Genomic DNA, 27,280 nt, shown 5'->3' on the forward strand with positions numbered 1-27,280 from the left:
GAGCCCCCACCCCAGCAGAAGCACTGAGGGGAGACCTCTGAAGCTCCTCAACCTAGGGCAGGATGATCCCCACCCACCTGTGTCCGGCAGCAGGTGGGGGCTACCTGCCAGGCCTCTGCACGGCTTCAGCTACACCCCGCTCCTGCCCCACCCCGAGGCTCCCAGCACAGACCAGATGTTTTCTAATGCGGTTCTTAATGTTCATTTTTAATCATGTTTTATTCCACTGTGACAGCCTACTCTACCTCTTCTGCCACCCCGCAGTATCTGCGTCTGGGTCTGGGGTCCTTTCTGCTCCGGCACTGGGGGCTCTCAAGAGGTGGGGCTGCCACACGGGTGGCCTCTCCCTGGAGCTGAGCCCACCCTGGGGGACCCTGGACCATGCCCCTTTGCCCCCGGCCCTTGGTTTGCAGGGAGGCTGCCTGGCGACGCCCAGCCTGAAACGGCACCCCTGGCAGGGTTGCTCAGTGGCAGCTCTCACTTTGTGCCAACAGGAAGCAATCAGAGACACATACCAGCAGTCAAACCTATGCCAACAATTTCTCAGACAACGAAAAAGCAAAGAGCAAAATCAACATGATTTGGCAAAGGAATTTTAAACCTTAAATTAAAAAAAGAAAACATTTTCACACAGAAGAATTATCTGCTTTGAGAAATAAAGAAATTAGAAGGTGTAAAAAAAAATTTTCAAACCCCAAATAATGATAAAAATAGATGTATCCTCTGTAAAAATCTGGACTAAACTATTCAGTCATTCATGGTTATTCAGTATTCAGAACATGAGGTGAAAACACCGAAGTATAAAAAAAAAAAAAAAAAAAAAAAAGGAATCCGAGATATTGCCGTTTGTTGCCAGCCTCGGCGTGGACACCCTGACCACGGACCACGCAGGGAGTCTGCCTCCTCCCACCTTCCGCAGACCTCAGGCCTTCAAAGCTCTTCCTTGGTCCTGCTCAGTTTTGTGGCATGTTCTTCTATAAACTTGCTCAAATGCTCCAGATCTCTGTCTCCACCCTCAAATTTAACTGGGTTCTTTTTGTCCCCACTGGGGGCAAAGTAGATGGTGGGGAAGCCCTCCACCTTATAGCGGTCGCTGGGGATGTCGTTGGCAGTGGCGTCCATCTTGGCGATGACCAGGCCCTTTTGGCCCTTGTACTTCTTGGCCAGGCTGTTGTACACGGGCTCTAGCTGCTTGCAGTGCCCGCACCATGGCGCGTAGAACTCGATGAGGACGTCCTTCTTGGGGTCCATCACAATGGAGTCGAAGGTCTTTCCCACCACAACCTTGACGGGTCCCTTGTTGTTCTTGGGCACTGGCTGGGATTTGATGACTGGCTTCAGTTTTCCTGCCAAGGAAAGCAAGGCGGGAGGGGGCCGTCAGTGCTGTAAAGGCCAAAGATTCTGGGTGCTCTCTCTGGACCAGGCAGTGAGGCTGGTGTGGCCACCAGAGAGGCCAGTCACACAGGAAGAGCCCACTACTGTAGAAAGTAGTAGCCGCTACTCTCTACTCTCTCTGTCCCTGCAAAGGCCAGAGAGGTTGCAGGTGGCTCCAGCCCAGGCCTAATGGGCCGTCGGGTCCTGTCAGAGAGGCCATCACAGGAGTCACTGCCCAGGCAGAGGAGTTCCCGTGAGCACTGGCACTGAGGGCCCGGGAGCCATGGTGGGGAAGTGCCAGGACAACCCACACACATTGGAAGAGCACAGTCTGCCCACAATGTGGCCAGCGCTGGGGGCCTGGGGCCATGTGCTCAGCCAAGATCAATAGAGAGGCTCTGTTTAAAGCCGCACAGCAAGGTGGCCGAGGGTGAAGAGGCTGTGAGTCAGGCTCTGAAGCCACAAGGGGTGTTCAGCGCACCCAGACTTTGCCCTGTCTGGGCTCCATCTTCAGATGCTCCCTCTGCACACCCCGGCCCTAGTCTGGAATTTTAGCACATCGACGCTGAAAATGTGCTAAGGCCACTGAGTGATGCTAGATAAGCCCTAAAATGGACTCCAAATCTTGCTTTTGCTTTCAAAGTAAACACTGGGAGAACTGCCAAGAAGAAAATAGTAACACTTGCAAATGTTCCTTCTTCTAAGCTATTCTGGTGCGTTGGAGTTTGGGGTCACACCCGACATTTCTCTGGACAAGAAGTCAGAGAGTCCCTCAGGGGTGAGAGGGGGCTGCTGGCTGACTTAGGGGGGTGTCGTGCCCGTGGCCAGAGCACCAGATGCCCCATGGCCTGTCTGGATTCTGCGTGAGGAGCACAGCAGCTGATGGGAGACCCCAGCCCCAGCCACGGGCTCACCTTTTTTGAAAGCAGTGACAAACTCGCGGAGGGTGTCGGAGTCAAACTCCTCCGGCTCCATGGCGAACTTCTTCCCACTCTCGTCAAGGATGGCGGCATTGACATCCTCCCCACTCTCGCTGAGTCCCAGGTCCTTCACCTCCCCAGCATAGTCCTCTTCGTCCGCAATGGCAAAGGTGTACTCAGGGAAGTCCTTGGCCACCTCTAGGACTTTGCTCCGCCAAAACTGAGTCGCTGAAAGGGACCAAGGGCCGTAAGCCAGGCGGCCACACAGAGCAAGTCCCAGCTCAGACTCTGAGATCACGCTTCAGGTCCTGTCGCTAACATTCTGACACTGCTGAAGCCCTGGATTTACCTCGATTGGAGGGAAACGCATTTCTGGAAAAGCCCCACTTGTCATGGGGGCCACGGCTGCAAGCCCAACAGGCCCATAAAACCTGTGCCCAGGTGGCAGGGCCACGCCTGCCTGGGGCCAGGGCTGGTCTAGTCCCAGCTCTGCAGCCTCTGAACTCCTCCAAGTCTCAGCTACCTCAACTCTAAGAGGGTTCTGGACCTGAATCTAAGCTCCCATCCTGCTAAAAAGGGACGCCATCAATTAAAAAATACACCTGAGTCATCAACGTGCAAGGGCCCCAGGCTGGGATTTCTGAGTGAGCCACGTACATACAGCCACACCTCCCTCAACACTCCACCTTGCCTGAAAGAACGAGTCCCCCCACCCCCCACGCCCGCAGGTCTTGGTGGGGGTCCCTCACCAGCTCTGTAATCAAAGCTGAAGTCCACACTGTAGTAGACGACCACCAGGGGGCGCCTGGTGTAGCGCTTAGCGTCGTTTGACGCCTTGCGGTGGCCAACCAGGGGCAGGGCATACTTCAGCACGAAGTCCTTGATGGCCGAGTCCTGGGTGGAGCCCTGCTTCAAAGAGGGAACAGGTGAGGGGGCCCACCATCTCCCCACCATTGTTCTTGAGTACAATGTTCGAGGGACTTCGGGGGAGTGGCGACTTTGAAGGGATCAGTCTCAGGAGGGAAAACACCCCGGGGCTCGACCCCACTCAAGCACAGCCCAGTCATTCCCTACTGTCTTTTGGGGCTCCTTTCCCTCCAGTGAACCGTAGGTGGCTTCTTGGGAAAAGGCAAACACCTTGGCCCTTTCCTTGGGGGTGTGAGCTCACTAACCCCAAAAAGAGACCACTCAAGGCAAGCCTGGCTCTTGGCAGACAGGAACGGTTATCACGGACTGGGCTGTGTGGAACTTTCCACCTTCAGCTTGTGCTATCTTCACGCAGGAGGTCCTGAGGGCTCACACTTCACAAGGACTGGAGTCCCTCACAGACATTGCCCTCCAGGGGTGGGCACAGCAAGGTCAGCCACCTGCCCAAGGCTGCACAGCCAGCAAGTGGTGGGTGGGCGGGCCTGTGAGCCCAAGGGTTTCTGTGGGGATGGCATAGTCAGGGAGGGGTCCTTGTGTGGCACTGAAGGACAGGAGGGCCCCGCTGGTGAGAAGGAAGCAGAAGGCACTCAGGGAGGAGGCAGCAGAGACTGAGGCAGGGCACGAGGCACAAAGAGGATCTGGCGTGACAGCACTGGAGGGCGGGATGTGCTGAAAAGGTGGGCAAGGAGGGCCTGGGAGACCATGCTAAGGCACAGATAATCCGACTATCTCCCAGGTGGCAGGAGGCCGTGGAGTCTTTAACCATGACATGGCGCTGCGTGCACTTCACTCAGCAGGGAAACGCCGGAGGAACTGGGAGCAGCAGCAATGTGCCCAACAGACAAGACTGCACAGATCTTGAAGCGTCTACTGAAAGCCACAGACCCCTTTCCTGGAACATGCACTCACACACAGAGCTGTGTCTGATTCTCGGGATCGATGGCCCCCCAAGCTCATCAGGACCCCTCTTCGGGCCCAGGATCTTATCTCTGGATGGAAAGAAGTGAAGCTGGGGGGAGGGGTCGCAGCAGCCACTGTGAGTCCAGGGAAGAGGAGAGCTGCCCTGAGCTTCAAGTTGGCAGAGAAACAGATGGGATGGACACACAGACCTTGAGAAGGAGGGACAGGACTAAAGACTGAGAAAGGAGACAGAGGACGTGGGGACCAGAAAGATTCAGGGTGGTTCTCTCCAAGGTACTGCCACGTTCTGGTGCAGGCCCCCGGGATTCCTGTCCTGTCACGCCCCCTCCTCCAGGTCCCATGAGAGCCCACAGGCCAAACAGCCAGGGTCCTGACACTATGGGCCAGTAGGATCTGGAAAGTCCCCTTCACCCCAATCTCAGCTCTGCTTCCCACCAGGAGCTGTGGGGTCCAGGGTGGGGGGTAGAGCTCACTTCTCTGCAGCCCAATCTCTGTTAAACAAAAGCTTCAAACTCAAACATCTAGGATCCTTTCAAATCTGAGATCTACTCACCGAAGTGCAGGGCCCCTTCTAAAACACTCAGAAGGCTGAACTGGCCCCAGGTTCCCCTTGGGCTGGGAACTCCCACTGCCCCTCTAGGGCTGAGTGTGTCACACTCTAGGAGGATGAAGTGCAGGGGTGCAATAATGGAAAGAAAGGCAAAATCCACCCGCCAAGCTCAACAGCTCCCTCTGGTGAACAGACAGGGCTGCTGTCCCTCCGTAGCCCCCAGCCCAAGAGGCCCAAACAAACACAACTTGGCCTCAACGGAGCACCACGTGCTGGCCCAGGCCAAACCCACAGTGGAACAGGCGCTGGAGGGAGACTGGTAATTGCCTGCCAGGAGGGACAAAGGGTGGCAGCAACTGTTCTGGCAAAACCAAGTGGAGCTCTGTCAGGCCCCAGGACCTGCCAGGTGTGCGGGAGCCCCAGACCTGTCCCTCCGGCAAACGCAGACCACGGGCCGCCTGCAGAAAACCTGTGTGGTGGGGAGAATGGGCTGGAAAAGGAGTTCCAGACCCTGCAGACAAAAGCAAAACCTCCAGGTTTGAAACCTCAGAGGTGGCTCAAAGCAGAGTCCTCACGCCTGCTGGGTGTCCAGGGCTGGCATGGCAGAGGGGCCCGCTTACCTGGACGTCCATCACGTGGCTCCGGGGCTCATACTTGGACTGGAATTTCTCAGGCTGCATTACAACCAACTGCCCCTGGGAGACTTTCAAGAACTTTGCTATTTCTGTGCTGAAAGTGTGGTGAAATTTGTAATCTTCTCTCAGGTTGTTAGCTGAAACGTTAACAGAATAAGATGTAATTCTGAAAATTGCCTAAATGTCTGAGATTTAATTCGTTACCCACATCAGCCAAAGCAAATGTTCTGAAAATGACCACTGCAGGCCGGGTGCGGTGGCTCACGCCTGTAATTCCAGCACAGTTTGGGAGGCCCAGGCGGGTGGATCACTTGAGGTTAGGAGTTTGAGACCAGCCTGGCCAACATGGTGAATCCCTGTCTCTACTAAAAATACAAACATTAGCCGGGTGTGGTGATGCAAGCCTGTAGTCCCAACTACTTGGGAGGCTGAGGCACAAGAATTGCTTGAACTGGGGAGGTGAGGTGGAGGTTGCAGTGAGCTGAGATCACACCACTGTATACTTTTAGCCTGAGGGACAGAGCGAGACTGTCTAAAAAAAAAAAGAAAAGAAAAAGAAAAAAGGAAAGAAAAAAAATCACCACCAAAAATTGTGTGGACAATTCCTATAACTTAAACACTTGAAAGGAGGTTCGTTTTTAAAAACTTGGTACAAGGTATAACATCTAAATCCTGGCCGGGCATGGTGGCTCATGCCTGTAATCTCAGCACTTTGTGAGGCTGAGGCAGGAGGACTGCTTAAGCCCAGGAGTTAGTTCATTTATTATTTATTTGAGACGGGGTCTTGCTCTGTCGCCCAGGCTGGAGTGAAGTGGCGTGATTTCGGCTCACTACAATCTCCATTTCTCAGGTTCAAGCCAATTCTCCTTCCCTGCCTCAGCCTCCCGAGGAGCTGGGACTACAGGCATGTGCCACCATGCCTGGCTATGTTATGTATTTTTAGTAGAGACAGGGTTTCACCATGTTGGCCAGGATGGTCTCGAACTTCTGACCTCAAGTGATCCGCCTGTCTTGGCCTCCCAAAGTGCTGGGATTACAGGCATGAGCCACCGTGCTCGGCCAAGCCCAAGAGTTTAAGACCAGCCTGGGCAACATGGTGAGACCCCATCTCTATAAAGATAAATAACAACAACAACAACAAAAAAAACTGGAAAAGTTCACCAAAAAACAGCTAACTTGCCAGGAGCTGCTGTCGACTGATGTCTATCAGCAGCACGGATTCTTTGGCAGATGGAATATTCTGGAGCCCACATGAGCAGCACACAGTCCTATATCCCTATGTTGAGTTTTCACATCCAGCACCCTTCATGGAGGTTTAAATCTCCCTTCCTCGAGTTGGTGGGCTGCCTGTTTGTGGGCTGGAGTTCCGAATGAAGTTCTTTGGCTAAAGATACTTTTTACTTCAATCTGTGAAAATGCATGATGAAACCCCACGGTCTGAGGGCACCCTACCACAGGGCTGGGCGAACTTTCTTGGAAGGACTAGAGAGTAGTTTCGGCTCTAAGGACCACATAGTCTGTCCCAGCTGCTTAACTCTGCTGCTGCAGTGTGAAAGCAGCCGGACAGGGTGTGAACAAAGCTATGTTCCAATGAGATGTCACACATGAAGACAGGCTATGGCCAGAATGGGTGTGTGGGCCACAGTGTCAACCCCTACCCTAGATCCTACAGGTAAACGCACCTTCAGTCCCTCCCCATTCTCCTCCCCGGGGCATCCAAACTCATCCTGGGCTGATTTTGAGATTTAAACATTGGGTGTCACCCTACCCTTGAAGGGCTCTTGGTCTAGAGGTTTGTGACTCTCAACTGGGTTATAAGGACACATGTGGCTGAGATGGTAAACCATGTTTTTGGGAGGGCAGGGGATGGGGGAGCAGCCTGGATAAGCCTGTGGCTTTCAGAGTCAGATGGACTTAAATTCAAATGATAGTTTTGTGACCTACTAACTGTGTAGCTTTAGGCTTGTTAGTTATTAACCTTCCGAGCCACAGGCCCTTCTCTGTAAATCAGGGGCATTAAAATCCACTAAATAAGGCCACATGGGCTGGGTGCTGTGGTTCATGTCTGTAATCCCAGCACTGTGGGAGGCCGAGGCAGGAGGATCACTTGAGCCCAGGAGTTCAAGACCAGCTGGGCAACATGGCAAAACCTTGTCTCCACAAAAAAAATTAGCTGGATGTGGTGGCGCTCACCTGTAGTCCCAGCTACTTGGAAGGCTGAGGTGGAAAAATCACCTGAGCCTGGGGAGGTCAAGGCTGCAGTGAGTCGAGATCCCACCATTGCAGTCCAGCCTGGGCAATCAGAGTGAGACCCGGTCTCAAAAAAAATAAATAAGGCCACATCTATCTAGATGGCGCCTGTTTTAAGCCTCCAGGTGTCCCAGGGATTTGTAGTCAGTTGGCTTCAGGCAGACACAGACCCGCATCAAGAACTTCACCTCCTGCCCACCCCAGGACCACAAACTCTTTCATCCCACAGCCGCCCTCTCTGCTCCAGCCCCGCCAACCTGTCTGTAGAACATCTTGTGTCCCTGGGGCTAACCCCTCTCTCATAAGCGGGCAGACATAGCAGGCCCAGTGACTCTCGCCCCATCTGCAGCCCTAACCCTGCCCAAGCCAAATCATGGACTTTGACTCCTAGAAATGTGGTGCCAGGCCTGCCTGGGACCCACAGCACTGGAACCTGCATTTTTAACAAATTCCCTGGGGATTTGCATGCACATCAATGCACATAACTTGCGGTCAGACTTGGGGCTACGGAATCCCCTGCTGCCTACAACCCTGGGTGGGCTGGGGTTTCCTTCTGCAAGTTTCTTCCTGACTAGTTAGGCGTGAATAACAAGGCCACCTAATTAACAGATGAAGGGAATTTAGCTCTACTGGTTTTATACATTAATCTGCATTTGACTTATGCACAATTGTTATTGTAAAGCACAGAATCAGCACTAAGTAGCAAGCTGTGCATTTGAAAAATTATAATTAGTTAGCACTTAGCCAAGCTGGTTTTGGTGGAGGGGGAGAGGGTGGCACTCAGAAGACATCAATGAGGATGGCAAGGACCCTGAGTACACCCATCCCCAGGCATCAGGAGCCAGACCAAGGCAGACGATGGATTTCAGGATGGGGCAACTGCTGCCTGCCCCTACCCCCGCAGAACACTATTGCTGACAGCTGTTCACAGTCATTTCACTCCTCAGGCTAGCAAGACTAGCATTTATAATGCACTTAGCATTATCAAGCACATTGCTAAGCACTTCATCTACATTATCTCAGTGTAATAACCTCTCAGAAAAGACCACCACCTTGGGCAAGAGACCACTAGGCTAACTGAGTCACCACCTGTGGTCACAGTGATAATAACTGGAAGAGCCAGGCCTTGAAAGCTGGTTTGATTCAGAATCCGGCACCTTACGGCCTGAAGACCTGCCCTCCTGGGCTCTGGAAGGCAGACATGGAGCTGGGACCAGTCTGACTGTGACCCTCCCCTGCACCGAGGCCAGGAGGGGCACAGGGGACCCATCTCCAGCCCCAGCCCCAACTCCAACCCCAGAATGGAAAGCTTATTCCCAGAGATGGCTCATCAAACCACCCCCTAATGGATGTCCCAGGAGCTTTCTGAAAAACCAGGCAACCGCAGACAGCCCAAGGCACGCACATTTTGTCCAGCCCAGAAGGCCACAACTCACCGGCATCCTGGTATTGCTGGTAGGCTGGGTCACTCTCCCCCTTAAAGACCCCGATGATGATGACATCATCTCCATCCTTCAGGAACTCCTGGACCTGCTTCAAGGTCAGAATCTCCTTGGAGGGAGGCCCGGACTGCTCGATCATGTAGTCAACAATTCCTGGGAGCAGGGCACATACCTGAGCAGGGGCACTCAGAACTGCCCACCTCCCATGGCCCATGCCTGCCAGCCCCCAGCACCTTCAATGGCAGCTTCCTGTTAGGGAGTTTCCCTTCCCCACTGTAGTGGGAAAGAAGGGAGTGGCCATACCGTATTTTTCTCGTGGGCCGTTGTAGTCATAAGGCCTTCCTTTGCGGAAAATTTTCAGGGTGGGGTAGCCAGAGACATCGAACCTCTTGGCCAGGTCTGTTTCTGCGATGGCGTCGACCTTCGCCAGGGGTATTGGAGGAGAACGCTTGCTGAGCTCCTTGGCGGCCTTCTCATACTCGGGGGCAAGTTTCTTGCAGTGTCCACACCTGCCAAGAGGAAACTGGTTTGTCAGGGGCTCATTCTAGTGTGGACTCACTTTCTAGCTAAACGAGCTGCAGAAACCCATCCTGTGCTCCCTAGTAACCCGGCCACACCCAGTAACCCTCCGAATGCCTCCTAGACCCTCAGGCCCTCAGGTGCTGTTGAGGGCGCTACCGCTGGACAGACACAAAGTTCACCCCATAGCATTCACACACTGGGGGTGGAGCATGCGTACACACACGTACAGGACACAGACAGGACATCAGTAACTGCAGCACAGGGGAAAACAAGGAGAGGCCAAGAAAGACACTGTCCTGAGGAAGAGGACTTTCTTGGTTGTAGAGTTGGGAGCCAGCAAGGATAGAAATCACAGATGGCTTCAGAGAAGGAGTAGCAGTAGAGCTAGGATCCAAGGGACAGTGAGGAATTAGCCAGGAGGCCACGGGAGGTGGAGCAAAGAGAGGGTCGGCAGGTCCAGGTAATAAGAACAGAGGCATGGAGAACAGAAGAGCATCACAAACCCTCACTGACACAGATCACCCAGGGAGGAGATGAGAGAGAGTCCCCTGGAGTCAGTATTGCGTCACACAGCCCATTGCCCTCAAGAACTGGCCGGGCGCAGTGGCTCACTCCTGTAATCCCAGCACTTTGGGAGGCCGAGGCGGGCGGATCACCTGAGGTCAGGAGTTTGAGACCAGCCTGGCCAACATGGCAATACCCCGTCTCTACTAAAAATACAGAAACTAGCTGGGCAGGGTGGTGGGCGCCTGTAATCCCAGCTACTCGGGAGACCGAGACAGGAGTATCGCTTGAACCCAGGGGGCAGAAGTTGCAGTGAGCCAAGATCGCACCACTGCACTCCAGCCTGGGCAACACAGCAAGACTCCGTCTCAAAAAAGAACCAACATCCCACACCCAGCTGGGGCCTGGCACACAGGAGGCTCTGTCCTGAGTTAAGATAAAACACCATCCTGTCAAAGTCCTTAGGACACCCAAATGAATTAAAGGGTGCATCCTGCAACTTCAAAACCATTTGTTGGCTGGCACAGCAGCTCACTCCTGTAATCCCAGTGCTTCCAGAAGCTGAGGCGGGAGGGTCGCTTGAGGCCAGGAGTTCAAGACCAACCGGGGCAACATAGCAAGACCTCATCTCTAAAAATATTTTTTATATTAGCTGGGCGTGGTGGCACACACCTGTGGTCCCAGCTTCTAGGGAGGCTGAGGCAGCACAATTGTGCTCAGGAGTTCAAGGCTGTAGTGAACTATGATGGTGCCACTGTACTCCAGCCCAGGTGACAAAACAAGGCCTTATCTCAAAAGAAACCTAAGAAAACAAAACAAAAAAACAAACAACCTCCCATCACACACACAAAAACACATCAAAAGACCAAAAAACTGTTCGTGAATAAATGGATAATTATCTTCTGAGGCATCATCAACCAGATCAGGGAAATCGCACTACACTCGCTGAGCGTGCACTGTGCAGCAGTCAGCTCAACCTGCCTCCTGAGCGAGCCACAAAGCAACCCACCAGTTAGATGTGCAGCTGCCACTCTTTCCTCTCACACCTCCCACCCATCAGGCCAGGGCCCCACGCATAGCGAAACAAGGGTCTGTGTCTCTCCAGCATCGCAGGGGGTTAGGAGGGTGCCCCACATGTCCCAGACGCTTCCTTCCTTCTCTCCCAGATCATTTCCTTCTCTAACCACCCATCTGACTTCACTTTTCATCTGCACATCCAGCAACTCCCAGGTTTCTACTGCAGAATCCGTGGCCTCGGGTTTGGGCTTATCCAGGCATTGCCTGGAACAAGGGTGTCCTGGTCCCAAACTTGACCCCACAGTGCAGAAGGTGCAACCCGCCCCTACACCTGTGCATCAGCCATGGCCTCCACCTGCTGGTTCTAGGCCCAAAAGCTTCCTCTGCTTACTGACTCTCCCGGAGTCACCACAGAACACACCCATCTGAGGCGGTTCCTGCTGGCCTGATGGTCAGACGTACCAGGACTGCTCAAGAACCAGAACCACAGCTGACCCACCACAATATCACCAAGACAGATGGTACCCTGGGCCATCTCCTGGGAAGGCAGATGGTCTCTCCTGAAGCTAGACTCCCCTCTCCCTTGAGAGCCGTCTTTCTTCCGCTCTGCTGTCTACTCTGACTGCTCCCAGCTTATCCACGCAACTGGTTGTACGTCCCTCCTCTCCCCTCCCCATGAAGCAGCCACCTCAGTTCCCCAAGCTGGGCAGCTCAGACCAGCCACTGTACTTGCTCCCACTCCGACCACCTCTCTTTCTGCCATCTTCTTTCCTTTGGGCCCCTTCTCCCACCCAAGAATGGACTGCTTGGCAGCTCCTTCCACATCCACTCCCCCAACAGCTCTCTTCCATCCACACTTCTTCCAGAAGACCTGGAGCCTCAACCCTGGCCTACAACTCGTGCCCACCTTGCTCCTCTGCTGTTCCTGCCTCATGGGCAGGGGCCTGCCATCTGCACCTGCCACCCCGCACCTAGTGCCCAGCAGGGTACTGAATATGGGAAGGGCCTGACACCACCTTACCATGGGGCGTAAAACTCCACCAGAATGATATCTGCATCATTCACAACTTCATCAAAGTTCTCTTTGGTCAACGCAAGCGTGACTTCTGGTGGAGGCGTCCAGTCGGGCTGGGAGACTTCTCTGACCTTGGCAACAATTTCTGAAAGAAACCAAGCAAGACTGAGCACACAAGGCCCAAACTGGCAGGCACTTCTCCCTCCAGAAGCAGATGGGGAGGGGGAAGAAAGCAAGTGTCAGGGCCCACAAGAACAGGAGGTGTCTGATTTCCTGAAACCTGGCTGCATCTCTGCAGTTCTGGGGACACAGCCAAGAGTCAGAAGGTTCGCTGTTTCCCAACAATTGTCCATCGCATTTCCAGCCTGCAGACTTCTCCAGATGGCCTAAGACTTACTGATGATTGAGACTTCCTTTACCATCAGGCTATGGTACTAACTCCACGCAAACCCTCACCAACTCCCAATGGTTTTGATTACATACACCTATGGATAGCATTGTGGGGTATCTCCTGAACACATACAAAATGTATATATATTTAGTCATTCACATCTAACGTTACTATATTACATACGTCATAAGATGTACGCAAAAAAAAAAAAAAAAAAAAAAGGAAAAATTTAAAAGAGGAGCAATAGCTCCCATTGATCAAGGTGCAGTAGCATTACCCGAGAAGGCTTTTAAAAAATGCCCGTCTGTGGCCTCATTCCCCAGAAACGGATTCCAGGGCTGGAGTGGAACAATAAATTTGTTCTTAGGACGAGTGGTTGCAAACTGTCACTCTTTTTCCCCACTGCAGAATCTACCAAGGAGCCAAATCTAGAACCACTCCTGCAAAGCTGCAGTCTTCAAACTGAAACGTGCACAAGCACCTCCTCTGTGCACTTGCAGCATGAAGTGTCTGTCCTCTGCCCCCAGCCCACACCCAGGGGTCCTGAGGCACTTAACATGTAGGAGGCCTGTTTATCAAAACATAGCATACACTGCTCTCAAGTTTGCAAAACAGCCAAGTCTCTCGTAGTCAAATGTTGGCCACAGACCTTCAAACACATATGCCTGTTTACTTCGCAACAATAGAAGTACTCAACTTTTAGGCCAGGGGTGGTGGCTCGCCTGTAATCCCAGAACTTTGGGAGGCCGAGGTGGGTGGATCATGGGTGGTCAGGAGTTCAAGACCAGCCTGGCCAACATGGTGAAACCCTGTCTCTACTAAAAATACAAAAATTAGCCAGGCGTGGTGGCACATGCTTGTAACCCCAGCTACTCAGGAGGCTGAAGCAGGAGAACCCACTTGAACCCCGGAGGTGGAGGCTGTTCGGTAAGCCAAGATTGCACCACTGCACACTCCAGCCTGGGGGACAGAAGAAGACTCCATCTAAAAAAAAGAAGTACTCAACTTTCAATTTGTTTCAGATTAAGTTCTTTATGTACTGATATGGCTAAGACATATCTGTTAAATAAAAACATGAAGGTACAGGATAGTATTTGACATACACTAATAACTGTAAAAATGAGAAAATCTCTCAGACACATACACACACACACCTGCTTTTATGTATACAAAATATCTCCAAACAACACAGAAGAAACTTGTTACACTAGTACCATTTTTTTTTTGAGACAGAGTCTCACTCTGTCGCCCAGGCTGGAGTGCAGTGGCGTGATCTCGGCTCACTGCAACCTCTGCCTTCCGGGTTCACACCATTCTCCTGCCTCAGCCTCCTGAGTAGCTGGGACTACAGGCGCCTGCCACCACACCCAGCTAATTTTTTATATTTTTACTAGAGATGGGGTTTAACTGTGTTAGCCAGGATGGTTTTGATCTCCTGACCTCATGATCCACCGACCTCGGCCTCCCAAAGTGCTGGGATTACAGGTGTGAACCACCACGCCCAGCCTACTAGTACCTTCTTAGAGGGGAGCTGGATCACCCAGGTTCAGGGAAGAAAGACTATTCATTAATCTACCTCTCTGAATTACCAAGTTTATAAACGTTATTACCCAGTCAACAAACTGTGACACTAAATATCAACGGAAGTGAATCCATTTTCTTTGTATACCCCACAGTGAGTACCATTGCTTAAAGGAGCAGAAGAGAGCCTCTTACACCATCTCAGAGATGTGATCTCAGATCACATCCAACTGACACCATGCTCCACAGATGAGATGCCAAGGCCTGGCAAGGGGAAGGCGCTCGTCCAGAACACAGGCCTATCTTATGTCTATGAGGACCGGAAGCCTATTCAACGCTCTTTCTCCTACTCCACACTGGGAATGGAAAATGCAGCCTCATCTTTTTTTTTTTTTCTGCCAGTGATTAAGAGAGATTTGCCCTTGCTAAAGGATACCATGTTCATTCAATAAAATTAAATAATTTTATTAAAATAAGAGGCCGGGCACAGTGGCTCATCACGCCTATAATCCCAGCACTGTGGGAGGCCGAGGTGGGCGGATCACCTGAGGTTGGGAGTTTGAGACCAGCCTGACCAAAATGTAGAAACCCCGTCTCTACTAAAAATACAAAAATTAGCCGGACGTGGTGGTGTGCCTGTAATCCCAGCTACTCTGGAGGCTGAGGGAGAAAAATCGCTTAAATCTGGGAGGCGGAGGTTGCGGTGAGCTGAGATTGCGCCATTGTACTCCAGCCTGGGCCACAGGAACAAAACTCTGTCTCAAAAAATAAATAAATTTTATCAAAATAAAATTAAATTAATTTTATCAAAATTAAATTAAATTAATTTTATCAAAATTAAATTTTATCAAAATAAAATGAAATAAATTTTATCAAAATAAAATTAAATGAAAGTTAAATCATTTGTTCATTCATTTAATAAAATGTATGTAGTGTCTAATGTGAGCCAGGCAGGGATCCATCAGGCCAGACTGCAGTCATCCTCAGAGAATCCCTGGATGTGGCTCTCTGCACCTGTGGTTCTCAGCACATGGCTTTGAGCCAGCAGCAATGGCGAGCCCTGCACGCTTGTAAGAAATGCAAATTATTGCCCGGGCGTGGTGGTTCACGCCTGTAATCCCAGCACTTTAGGAGGCCAAGGTGGGTGGATCACGAGGTCAGGAGATCGAGACCATCCTGGTTAACACGGTGAAACCCCGTCTCTACTAAAAATAGAAAAAATTAGCCAGACGTGGTGGCGGGCGCCTGTAGTCCCAGCTACTCAGGAGCCCCAGGCAGGAGAATTGCTTGAACCCAGGAGGCGGAGGTTGCAGTGAGCTGAGATCATGCCACTGCACTCCAGCCTGGGCAACAGAGTGAGACTCCATCTCAAAAAAAACATAAAAAAGAAATGCAAATTATCTGGCCTGACTTGTACTGTATCTGGCCTGAAATGTGCTGAAACAGAAACTCTGGGGCTGGGGCCCAGCAATCTGAACAAGCCCTCCAGATGACTAACGCTTGCTAAACATTAAGAACCAGTGCTCTAGACCCCCACCAAGACCCGTGACCTCTGATGTCATTTCTTAACACTCCTATTTATTTATTTATTTATTTATTTTTTGAAATAAAGTCTCACTCTGTCACCCAGGCTGGAGTGAAGTGGCACAATCCCAGTTCACCACAACCTCCGCTTCGTAGGTTCAAGCGATTATCCTGCCTCAGCCTCCCAAGTAGCTGGGATTACACTCATGAGCCACTACACCCAGCTAATTGTTGTATTTTTAGTAGAGATGGGGTTTCACCATGTTGGTCAGGCTGGTCTTGAACTCTGAACTCAAGTGATCCAGCTGCCTTGGCCTCCCAAAGTGCTGGGGTTACAGGTGTGAGCCACCATGTCTGGCCCATTTCCTAACACTCCTGCCCATGTTGAGTTTCAGAGTCTGAAATGTAAAGGTGCCTCGCCCCAACCCACCCTGCCCGCCCCCCTACTCCCCCTCCTACACCCCCTGCCCACGCCCCAAGAACAAATGAACATTCCAGAGGGCTAAGGCTCCTGAGAAGTCAGTCCCTGGTACCCCCAGCTTTTCTTCCTCTATTAACCAAATTCCCATTCCCTGCGGGAAAGAGTTCTTCCTCCATGAGCTCAGGTACCGGCTCACCTTCCTGGGTTCTGGAGCCCTCGTAGTCTACAGCCTGCCCCTTCTTAAGGATCTTGATGGTGGGGTAGCCACTCACATCAAACCTGCTGGCCAGCATAGACGCTGAGGTTGCATCGATCTTGGCAACAGGAATGGGAGGATCATTATCCTTTAATATGTTGGCAATTTTTTCATATTCCGGAGCAAACTGCTTGCAATGTCCACACCTAACAATTAGATTAGGAAGGGTGAAAAATGTTAACTGTACCCATGGAGATTTAAATCCAACAATAATACATACCACTATGGTTTGGATGTGGTTTGTCCACACCAAAATGTTGAAATCTGATCCCTAGTGTGGCAGTGTTGGGAGGTGGGGACCTAGTGGGAAGGGTTTAGGTCTTAAGGGTGGATCCCTCATGAATATGCAAATGCACTTTCAGGAATGTAGTTTAAGAGCTTGGCGTGGCCGGGTGCAGTGGCTCACACCTGTAATCCCAGCACTTTGGGAGGCTGAGGCAGGCGTATCACCTGAGGTCAGGAGTTTGAGACCAGCCTGGCCAACATGGTGAAACCCCATCTCTACGAAAAATACACAAATTTAGCTGGGTGTGGTGACAGGCGCCTGTAATTCCAGCTACTCAGGAGGCTGAGGCAGGAGAATCGCTTGAACTGGGAGGTGGAGGTTGCCGTGAGCCAAGACTGAGCCACCACATCCCAGCCTAGGCGACAAGAGCCAAACTCCGTCTCAAAAAAAAAAAAAAAAAAAAAAAAGCAAGCTTGGCTTTTTCCTGGCCGTGTTCTCTCTGTACACGCCCACTCTCCCTTCCACTTCCTGCCAGGAGTGGAAGCAGCATGAGGTCCTCACCAGAAGCTGAGCAGATAGATGTCAGCACCATGCTTCTGTACTTCCCGGCTCACAGAACCGTGACTGAAATAAATCTCTTTCCTTTATAAATTACCGAGCCTCAGGTAGTCTGTTATAGCAACACAAAACACATCAACACACACACAAAAATGGGAACTTTTGGAAATATCTGCAGTTAAGAGGAGAGACACAACAAAACATAAAGGGGAAGACCAAAGGAGCTTCAAAGTCAAACAGGTCTAGGTTTAAACTCCAGCTCTGCCCTAGGGCAAATACTTTCAATATCTAAACCTCAGTCTTTGGCCTCACGCCTGTAATCTCAACACTTTGGGAGTCTGAGGCGGGCAGATCACTTGAGCCCAGGAGTTTGAGACCAGCCTGGGCAATATGGCGAAACTCCATCTTTACAAAAAATACTTTGGGAGACCAAGGCAGGTGGATCACTTGAGACTAGGAGTTCAAGACCAGCCTGGCCAACATAGTGAAACCCTGTCTATACTAAAAATACAAAAATTAGCTGGGTGTGGTGGCAGGCGCCTATAATCCCGGCTACTCAGGAGGCTGAGGCACAAGAATTGCTTGAACCCAGAAGGTGGAGGTTGCAGTGATCAGAGATCATGCCACTGAATTCCAACCTGGGCAAAAGTGAAAATGTCTCAAAAAAATTTTTTTTTAATTTCTCAGTTTTAACTTCAAATATGATAAATATTGATAAACACGACCCATATAAAAAGCCCTCTGAGGTCCTCACTTTTAAGAATGTTAAGGTCTCTTTGAACTAAAAAGTAAGAAATCTGATAATTTATGAAAGAGCAATATAACCTCATAGAGTCTTGCTCTGTCGCCCAGGCTGGAGTGCAGTGGCACGATTTCAGCTAGTTGCAGCCTCCCCCTCCCAGGTTCAAGCAATTCTCCTGCCTCAGCCTCCCGAGTAGCCGCGACTACAAGTGTGCACCACCATGCCTAATTTTTGTATTTTTAGTAGAGATGGAGTTTCACCATGTTGGCCAGGCTGGTCTCAAACTCCTGGTCTCAAGTGATCTGCCCACCTTGGCCTCCCAAAGTGCTGGGATTATAGGTGTGAGCCACCATGCCCAGCCTATTTCGATGTTTTAAATATAACACTTGCTATGTGCTATGCTTGACCCTCAGGCACTGGACAAAAGTGAGTGTATCCTATTTGGTCTCAGAAGTGAAACAGAGAGGGCATGAGACAGAAAAGCAAAGCAGGAGTCATGAGATACAAAACAGTAGAGGAGAAGTAAGGGATGAGGTGGCACGAGAGCTCTAATGGACTGCACTAGGAGGGGTAAAGACAGGAAAAGAAGTGGGGATGCCTGACTGGTCCCCCCGCAGGGCCTATATGTGTAGTAAAAAATCCACCACACAGGCCAACAGCCTGCACTTGGGGCAGCTGCCTGAGCACCAGCCTTTGAGGGAAGAGGAAGGCAGGGTGGCCTGAGACAGGTCGGGGCAGAATCTATAACAAGTACGTGTCTGTTACCAACACAGGGCTCTGTGTCATTGCTGCTTGTTAAATGCCCGTCCCCCAGCTGTGACCATCAGAGGACGTATTCATGTTTAACCCACTGGACTGAGACAAGAAGACATCGCCTTCCATGAGGGCTGCCTCACTGGCCGTTCAACGCACAGTGGTAGAACGAGTGAGCTCCCAGTGTTCTTAAAGCTAGAGTGCAAATTCCTGCACCCAGACACTCCTATCCCACCCCAAAAGGTCTGGATGACCGGGTGAAGGGCTGAGCGAATGGGGCACAGCGCTTGTCCACCCGCAGGAATTAGAACGCAGTCCTTACCATGGAGCATAAAACTCCAGCAGCACTGTGTCTTTGTCAGCCACAAAATTATCAAAGTTTGCATCATTTAGGACCAAGACACCATTTTCTTCCTTAACTTCCAAGTCCTCTTCTTCCTCATCATCATCTTCCTCCTCCTCCTCCTCTTCATCCTCAATGGCATTTTCTCTGTTAGAAGAATCTGAGTGGAAAACATCCAGACTGGTTACAAAGCTGGTGGCGACTCTCCTTAAAACTTTCCTGGCTGGGCGCGGTGGCTCACACTTGTAATCCCAGCACTTTGGGAGGCTGAGGTGGGTGGATCACGAGGTCAGGAGTTCAAGACCAGCCTGGCCAATATGGTGAAACCCAATCTCTACTAAAAATACAAAAATTAGCCGGGCATGGTGGCACACGCCTGTAGTCCCAGCTACTCGGGAGGCTGAGGCAGAAGAATCGCTTGAACCCAGGAGGCGGAGGTTACAGTGAGCAGAGATCGCACCAATGCATTCCACCCTGGGTGACAGAGTGACACTCCATCTCAAAAAAAAAAAAAAAACTTTCCTAAAACTCATACACTTCAGAATGTGTCAAGTCCCGGGTGGTCCCTGGAGGCCCACCACGTGATTGGCTGGTAACATCAGGCCTCCCTCATGCCAGCAATTCTGTTCTAAGTTTGCTACTTAAAATTTCATTCAGAGGGAGGTCATGGCTAAATATTTGAAAACCACAGCTCTAGAATATAAAGTCCAAATGTCCCAGCAGAAGTTGGAGGGCAGCACAGACTACCCTTCCAGAGTCGCGGCCCCCTGCCTTGCTCTGCAAACCCTGCCCTGAGCCCAGATAGCCTCCGCATTGGCTACCTCCTCCCTACTTCCTTGTACCACCCTCTGCAGTCTTCCCGGGCCTTGCTCCTGTAGCTTGGGCTCCCCTACCCACGTCCCACACTCTGCGTTTCAGGGCACCGCATTTCGTGATCTCGCCCTAGCTTGTCTGTGTTCAAAGGTTATCGCTCACTGATGTGCCTCCTCCGCCTCACCCTGTATGCTTTCCACAGGCAGGGGCCTCAGTAACACCTCCCATCAACAAATTATCTGCCTGGCCCCAAGAGTACCAACAGGAAACAAGTACTCAATCTTGACTTTTCACTGCAGAGGATGGAATACTAATTCCATTTCTGAAAGGGGGTGGCATTTTACCTCATACCCATAAAAAATAGCCCTTCAGGTCTTACAATCCTTGAGGAAAAGGCTCAAGTGTGAAGGGGAAGAGGGTGGAAAATCACATTTTACTTATAAAGGCACCCCTGAGTAATTTCCAGGATGACAAATATAGAAATTGATGGGGTCAACATGTATCAAAAATCACACCTTTGCTTGGAAGCTAAGTTTTCCTCGTAGAATGTGAGAAATTGTGTATATTTTATTTTCAAGGTTCAACTTTTTTTATTTTATTTTTTTTTGCCAAACCACAGATACAAAGAACATGGAATTGCCGCTTTTATTAACCAGGTTCTCTGGCTACTGTCACACCAGTAAACAGAACTGGGCACAGCAAGCACGGTAATTTCATTAACGCTGAAGCCAGAATGTTTCCGGGGCCAATTATTCTTTTCTGGAGATGTGTCCCAGGAAGTAAATGAACGCTGCTAGTTACTGTTTTGGGCTGTGGGTGAGGTCAGGGTCTGAAAACCTGCCCCCGGGATCCCAGAACTCCTGGGGCTCACCAACTCTGATGATGGAACTCTGCGTGGACTCTGTGGCTGCCTGGCCACAGAGGCAGCCTGCACCCACCCCACATGGCCGTGCCTGCCCTCTGCTCCTCCAGCCTACTCCTTGGGTCTGTGTGGGGCAGGGAAAACGGGGAAGCTTTGTTCATCACTGTCAACATTTACCAATCTGCAAACTTTACAAAAAAGCCAACAAGAAAGTCCACCGGCACACTAGTCACCCGCACTCAGTCCTTTTCCTTTTAAGCATCCCACAGCTTTTCCTGACTTGCACATTCCTGTTCCAACTTAAGGCCTAGGATCCTCTTTTGTCGGAGGAGGGAGAAACAGCTCTAAAATGCCAAAAGCAAACCCACCCATCTGAGATGAGCCTCCTGCCTGCCACCCCTCCCTCCACACCAGGAACTCCCTAGGCACTGTCAGAAGTTCGTGGAGGGCAGAACACAGAGAAAGACAGCCTGGGCGCAGGCCCACCTCCCCTGGGGTCTCGGGACTGCGTGTCTCTGACAGTACAGGCAGGGGCCAGGCTGACATCTCTCCAAGGAGCAGAGGGAAACCCAGTGTTCCCAAGGTTTTCTGGTCTCCCTTTTCAGATCATTCTAGACCCCCAAGAGGGAGAAAAAAGAAAAGATCCTCTGCTCTGTGCTATTTAGAAAATCTTGCCCACTCTATTTACCTGTGTCTTTGAAAGAACCGTGTGAGGCTGAAAAACACATCTTGCTCTGATGTCATTAAGACTAAGCCCAAGTATTAGGTTGGTGCAAAAGTAATCGAGATTTTTGACTTTTTTTTTTTTAAATCCTGGGTGGTCCCTGGGGGAGACCGCCAGGGGCCCCGGCTGGCAGTTAAGTAGTGCTTTTGGACCATCCATATCCACTCTCACCTAGCTGCTCTGCCCAGTAGGAGTCAAAGTTACTTGCAAGCAGATGGGAAGATTGGAGGAAGGTCGGAAATAATGCACTGGGGAACTTAATCGACTCTTCCAGCTAGGAATCACAGCTAGGAGAGGAAGGGAAACTCACTAATTGGCTTGGTGCACAGCATAAGACTGACGTTTGCAGTGAAGAGGCCTAAAACATGACCACATAGACAACTCCTTTACAGGGTGAATTTTACAAAAAACAAAGACGTGTTCTTACCTACAGTCAGCCTCAAGTGGGCTCTCAACACTACAATGTGACAGAGCTCTCATGATTAAGTGGGAGCTGACTAGTCACCATGGGACACAGCATTCCTAAGAGGCAACTTCTTTCTTGACCCTTTTAAACAATGAATTTTGGCGAGACACGGTGGATCACGCCTGTAATCCCAGCACTTTGGGAGGCCAAAGAGGGTGGATCACCTGAGGTCAGGAGTTTGAGACCAGCCTGGCCAACATGGCAAAACGCTGTCTTTACTAAGAATACAAAAATTAGCTGGGCGTGGTGGTGCATGCCTGTAATCTTAGCTACTCGGGAGGCTGAGGCAGGAGAATTGCTTGAACCCAGGAGGCAGAGGATGCAGTGAGCCGAGATCATGCCATTGCACCCCAGCCTGCGTGACAAAGCGAGACTAACAACAAAAAAAAAGAATCCCATTATCTTTTTAAAGAATAAACAAAATGATAGGACATTCCCTATGTAATTAAGGACTCTCAAGGCCCCTACCTTTCCATTCCTCCCCAGCTCACAGACAAGCCCAGGATTGATTCCTCTGCAATTTGGGAAGGTGCTAGCTCTAGATTTCTATCTACCAGAAACCCACACATCCCTGCAAGCAAAACAGTCCACACTTTAGTGCGGGAACACTTTTCACTGTGCTTCATTTTTAAAGGTGGACATTCTAGGATAGAAAATACATCCAGGGCTGGGCGTGGTGGCTCACGCCTGTAATCCAAGTGCTCCTCTGGGAGGCTGAAACGGGCAGATCACGAGGTCAGGAGATCAAGACTCTCCTGGCCAACATTGTGAAACCCTGTCTCTACTAAAATACAAAAAAAAGTTAGCCAGGCATGGTGGCACATGCCTGTAATCCCAGCCACGCGGGAGGCTGAGGCAGGGGAATTGCTTGAACACAGGAGGTGGAGGTTGCAGTGAGCCGAGATCGCACCACTGCACTCCAGCCTGGCAACAGAGCAAGACTGCCATCAAAAAACAAAAAACAACAACAAAAAAGGCCAGGCGTGATGGCTCACGCCTGTAACCCCAACACTTTGGGAGGCCGAGGCAAGCGGATCTCCTGAGGTCGGGAGTTCGAGACCAGCCTGACCAACACGGAGAAACCCCATCTCTACTAAAAATACAAAATTAGCCAGGTGTGGTGACACATGCCTGTAATCCCAGCTACTCGAGAGATGACGCCATTGCACTCCAGCCTGGGCAACAAGAGTGAAACTCCACCTCAAAAAAAAAAAAAAAAAAAAAAAATATATATATATATATATGTCCAGAGCCTTTCAGCACCTTCTGAAAAGATGCAACCTTCCTCAGCATGAGACAAATGAATTCCCACGTTCAGCTCCACATTGCTTAGTCCACATGCTAAGGCCTCTCCTGAAATGTGGGACCCTCACCTAAGCAGGTTGCCGCAATCCCTGTCCACTCCCACGGGGCACACCTGATGACAACACTGGGTCCCTGCTTAGACGCATGCAGCTCCTTTTAGGATGTCCTCACTCTCCGTCCTCAGCTGATCACTCTCATCTCCCCCAGAGAAGTGCCTGAAACAGTTGCATAAACTCTACCATGCAGCCAATACTGAAGAGTTTGTATTAAACACAGAAACAAGAACTGTGTTATCAGCTATGGTAACCATTATAGCTGGTATTTATTGCATGTACCAGGCACTGTGCTGGGCTCTTAAACACACCACTTCACCCCTTAAGGGAGACTGTATTACACGTTATATTATACCTTACAGATGAAGAAACTGAGATGCAGGAACTTGAGTCACCTGTCCAAAGATCACAAAGCTACTTAGTGGAGGGTCCTGACCACTTAACTGCTATGCTGTAGTCACATTAGATTTTCTTCCCAATACGCCCAAAGTTTTTGGTGGAATCATTTAGATTTTCCACATTTTTATGGCTCCGAAAATAATTATGTCTCAGGAATGAAAAGAGGAGGGCAGTTTAACAGTTCCTTAGTACGAAAAATAGGTGAATTTCTCCTTACTTTTAAATCTAAACAAACCAATACCACATAAAAGCAGGCAACAAACAGGATCAGAATATTTTCCTTTCCTATTTTAGCAGGAAGCATGTGTAGAGCGCAGGCACCTTCTAATCTGAGACACGGAAAGCCCTGCAACCGGAGGCTTAAGCCATCGGAGTTTAGGGTGTATTTAGTAACTATGTTGGGGGAAGGAGGGTATTTAAGTACCTAGACACCACTGTGCTGTCTAAATCTAAAATGTAACAGAAGCAAAAAGAAAAAAAAAAGCCTCGAGACTTGAAACACTTGAGGGGTGAGGTAGTGCAGACTTGAAATAAATCTGTTGGACAAGTTATCAGTGAATCTACGACAGGTTTTGACAACGAAAGGCCGAGGGATGCCCTCAAGGATGAGAAAGGGTCAAGGTAAGCCCACACCGTGGCTCACGCCTGTAATCCCAAACACTGGGAGTTTAAGGACGGAGGATTGCTTGAGGCCAGCCTGGGCAACATAGTGAGACCCCATCTCTACCAAAAAAAAAAAAAAAAATAGCCAGGCTGGGCACGGTGGCTCACTCCTGTAATCTCAGCACTTTGAGAGGCCAAGTCAAGCGGATCACGAAGTCAGGAGATGGAGACCATCCCGGTTAACACGGTGAAACCCCGTCTCTATTTAAAAATACAAAAAATTAGCCGGGTGTGGTGGCACGTGCCTGTAGTCCCAGCTACTCGGGAGGTGGAGGAAGGAGAATCACTTGAACTCAGGAAGCAGAGGTTGTGGTGAGCTGAGATCGCATCACTGCACTCCAGCCTGGGCGACAGAGCCAGAAAAAAAAATTGGTCAGGCGTGTTGGCAAGCACCTACAGTCCCAGCTCCTTGGGAGGCTGAGGCAGGAGGATCCCATGAGCCCAGGAGTTTGAGGCTTAAGTAAGCCATGATCGCGACAGTGCACTCAAGCCTGGGCAACAGTGCGTGACCTTATCTCGGAAAAAAAAAAACAAACAAACAACAACAACAACAAAAAAAACGGAGCTAGAAGCCCCAGGAGGCCTGCCCTTGGCCATGATGACCCCTGGGATTCCTAGGCTCACCCCAGGAGGAACTGCTTCCCAGGAACTCTGTTGTGTTAAAGACCTCTGACCGGAAGGATAAACTTGGTGGTCCTAACAGCTCCTAAAGCCACTCTCCCAGGCCTCTCAAGAATCCCCACAAAAACAGAATCACTGGATCAAAACCAAGACAGTGCTATATGCTTTTCCGCTATGTTCCAAAAAGCATCTTCCACCCACACTGGTCCTCAAACTTCACTGTGCCTCCCGAAGTTAATTCTATGTCTCAAGGGAGAACTGACTTAAAACGCAGATTCCGGGGCCCACCCCTGCATTCTGCTTCAGTGTATTTTGGGTATCAGTATTTAAATCAACACTATTTAAACAAACATGATTTGGGTAAAGGTCTCAAGACACAATTTGTAAGCAGTCCCGCTATCAGATTCCTTTCGGCAGGTGTTTTTCTCGCCGAGTGTGGGTTTTTACTTCCTTTTCTATTTGGGCAAAGACTCTTTTTGAATCAGTGACCCACACAGAAGTTACTCAATCTGTTTGAAAGAGTATAAAGTTCACAATTTCCCTACACACTAACATTATAAAAGAGTGTATATTTATATTGGAACAAACTCGGAAGGTTAAAAAAAGCTAGTGATTAAAAGTAAGGGCAGAGAGAAAGAAGGTTAAGACCAGTACCTGGATGCCTTATTCTCTAGGAATAACAACCTTTTCTTAATCAGTACTTCCTAATTTTCAGAGTTCTTATGTTTGCAGCTAGCTCACTTCGAAGAAAAATGCAGGAACCATGAAGTAGTTGCTATTCCTACTGGAGTGCGCGCTTCATGGGCAGGGACCACGCTCACCATCTTTTTCTCCCAGAGCCCAGTACAGGGACTGGCGCACAGTAAATGCTGAATAAATGCAGAAGGAATGATATCTCTAGTTTCTCAAAGGTGCAAACCAAGCCATCCCCTTTTCCAGAATCTTTGGATTAATCATTCCCAAATCTACAGACCACATTTTAGGAAGGAAGGCTTGCTGTTCCAAAGAACTCGCACTTGGTTCTTCACGCCCTCGCCCCTTCTCTCCAGTGGCTCCCTCTCCCCACTGCCTGGGCGCGTTCGCCTGGAGTTAGCCTGGACCTGAGGAAAATCTGCAAATTAGGGCGAAAGACCCAGCTGCAAAAAAGGCGCTCTGCAGCCCTCTCCCAGCCTCGGGTGACAGGGGGCTTCCAGGGCGTCGGAGCCCCAGAGACCCCGGCCACCTTCCTCTCCCGTGAACCCCAAATCGATCCTGCCACTGCCACAGCCACCGCCCCCGCCCCTTCAACTCCGCCAAGTTTACCCCGGGCTCGGCGCCCGTCGCTAGTTCTGGAGCTGACCGCGCGGAAGCCCGCCCGCCGGGGTCGCAGTGCCCAGGCCCCGGCAAGCACAGCCCGACCCGCGGCGCGCTTACCGCTCACCTTCGTCCGGGCCCTCGGCACCCGCTACGGCCAGCAGCTGCGCCAGCCCCAGGAGCAGCAGGAGCAGGCAGGCTTTCCGGGGCCTCATGGTAGCGGGGGCGGAGCGCGGCCTCCTCGCGTCGGAGGCCGCTGAGCACACCGAGAACTCGGGGTATGGCCGACCGCCCGTCGCTCCTTAGCGACGCGGGAGAGCCGGAACACCCACGGGAAGTCGGCCCGGGCGATTGGCAGGGGGCGGAGGAAGCCGCGGGCCGGCCAATCCCAGAGTGACGCCGGCGCGGACGGCGTGTGCCTCGGCCGCGACCAGTCGGCTCCGCCGCCCTAGGCCCTCCCCAGTTCTGCGCGCGGCCCTCGGCTGCGCGTTTAAAACTCCGAGCCCTAACGTGAGGTGCCCCCTTCTGATTGGCTGCGCCAGGACCACCAATCAGCGGCTGCCACTCGGTTTGCCGGGAGCGCACAGGCCAAGAGAGGGAGCAGGGGAGAACAAAGGCGGCGGGCCGGGCACGGGGTGGGCGGGACCCGGCTACGCCTCGGGGCGCTATTGGCAATCGGTGCCGGGGGCGGGGCAGGAGAGGCGGAGCCTGGGAAATGTCAAGCGGGGCGGGGCTTGGCTCAGCATCCTGCGGCCCAGCTTGGCAGTAAGAACACGTGTCGGTACTGGAGCGGTGGGGAGCAGTGGCGAGCAGGGCGGTCCTCGCAACCCGCCGGGGCTCTGGGAAGCTGGAGACCAACGCGGGCGGAGGGGCACGAGCCTGTCTGTTGCTAGAAAGGGGAGAACGGGGCTTCCAAGTCCGCTACATGTTCGTGGCCTTCTTAACTTCTTTTTCTGCTCGAGCAAATAAAAGTTTCATTTCTCTCCAGAGTATTGAGCTAGAGAGCAGGGAAGAGCATGTAGTAAAGTGAATCCAGACTAGAATCTGGGGAAGCCTCTCTCCAAGGTTTCATCTCGGAGAAACAAGCCATCAGATTCTTGTCTAAACTTTGCCTCGTCTTATTTAGTCCTCTAGTGATTCTCTGCAAAAGGAAATACCAGATAGGCAATCCAGTGGTTTACATAGATCTGAATATAAGCTTGAGGTTTTCCCTCTTGACCACTTTGGAGAAGAAAACTAGGTTAAGATGACGATTTTGTATGTCAGAAA

At 50.9% G+C, this 27,280-nt stretch overlaps 1 protein-coding gene across 3 annotated transcripts; it reads right to left on the minus strand.

Moving 5' to 3' along the window:
- Window positions 1-577: 577 nt before the first annotated feature.
- Window positions 578-26,634, minus strand: PDIA4 (protein disulfide isomerase family A member 4). Of its 3 annotated transcripts, none has more exons than XM_054495831.2 (10): window positions 26,139-26,634; window positions 18,792-18,972; window positions 16,131-16,336; window positions 12,084-12,222; window positions 9,323-9,528; window positions 9,014-9,172; window positions 5,313-5,464; window positions 3,044-3,200; window positions 2,289-2,522; window positions 578-1,346 (listed from the first exon to the last, which is right to left on the minus strand). In XM_054495831.2, exons 1-10 carry the CDS (start codon window positions 26,224-26,226, stop codon window positions 931-933), a joined length of 1,938 nt encoding a protein of 645 aa, XP_054351806.1. In that variant the 5' UTR covers window positions 26,227-26,634; the 3' UTR covers window positions 578-930. The 3 variants fall into 3 exon arrangements, with proteins under 3 accessions (XP_054351806.1, XP_054351805.1, XP_054351807.1); XM_054495830.2 differs by having other exon boundaries at window positions 3,044-3,203; window positions 26,139-26,591; XM_054495832.2 differs by having other exon boundaries at window positions 9,406-9,542; window positions 26,139-26,486.
- Window positions 26,635-27,280: the final 646 nt, after the last annotated feature.

This window comes from Pongo pygmaeus, chromosome 6, assembly GCF_028885625.2.
Source record: "Pongo pygmaeus isolate AG05252 chromosome 6, NHGRI_mPonPyg2-v2.0_pri, whole genome shotgun sequence".
Classification (NCBI taxonomy): Eukaryota; Metazoa; Chordata; class Mammalia; order Primates; family Hominidae; genus Pongo; species Pongo pygmaeus.

Bases quoted from the DNA above. Each gene is read 5' to 3' on its own strand.
- PDIA4 (XM_054495830.2), bottom strand. From the start codon at position 26,226: ATGAGGCCCCGGAAAGCCTGCCTGCTCCTGCTGCTCCTGGGGCTGGCG. The intron at 5,465-9,013 runs GTGAGTTGTGGC...TTAACGTTTCAG, and splicing joins CCAGCAATACCAGGATGCCG to CTAACAACCTGAGAGAAGAT. The intron at 2,523-3,043 runs GTGAGGGACCCC...GGTCCCTTTCAG, and splicing joins CAGCTTTGATTACAGAGCTG to CGACTCAGTTTTGGCGGAGC.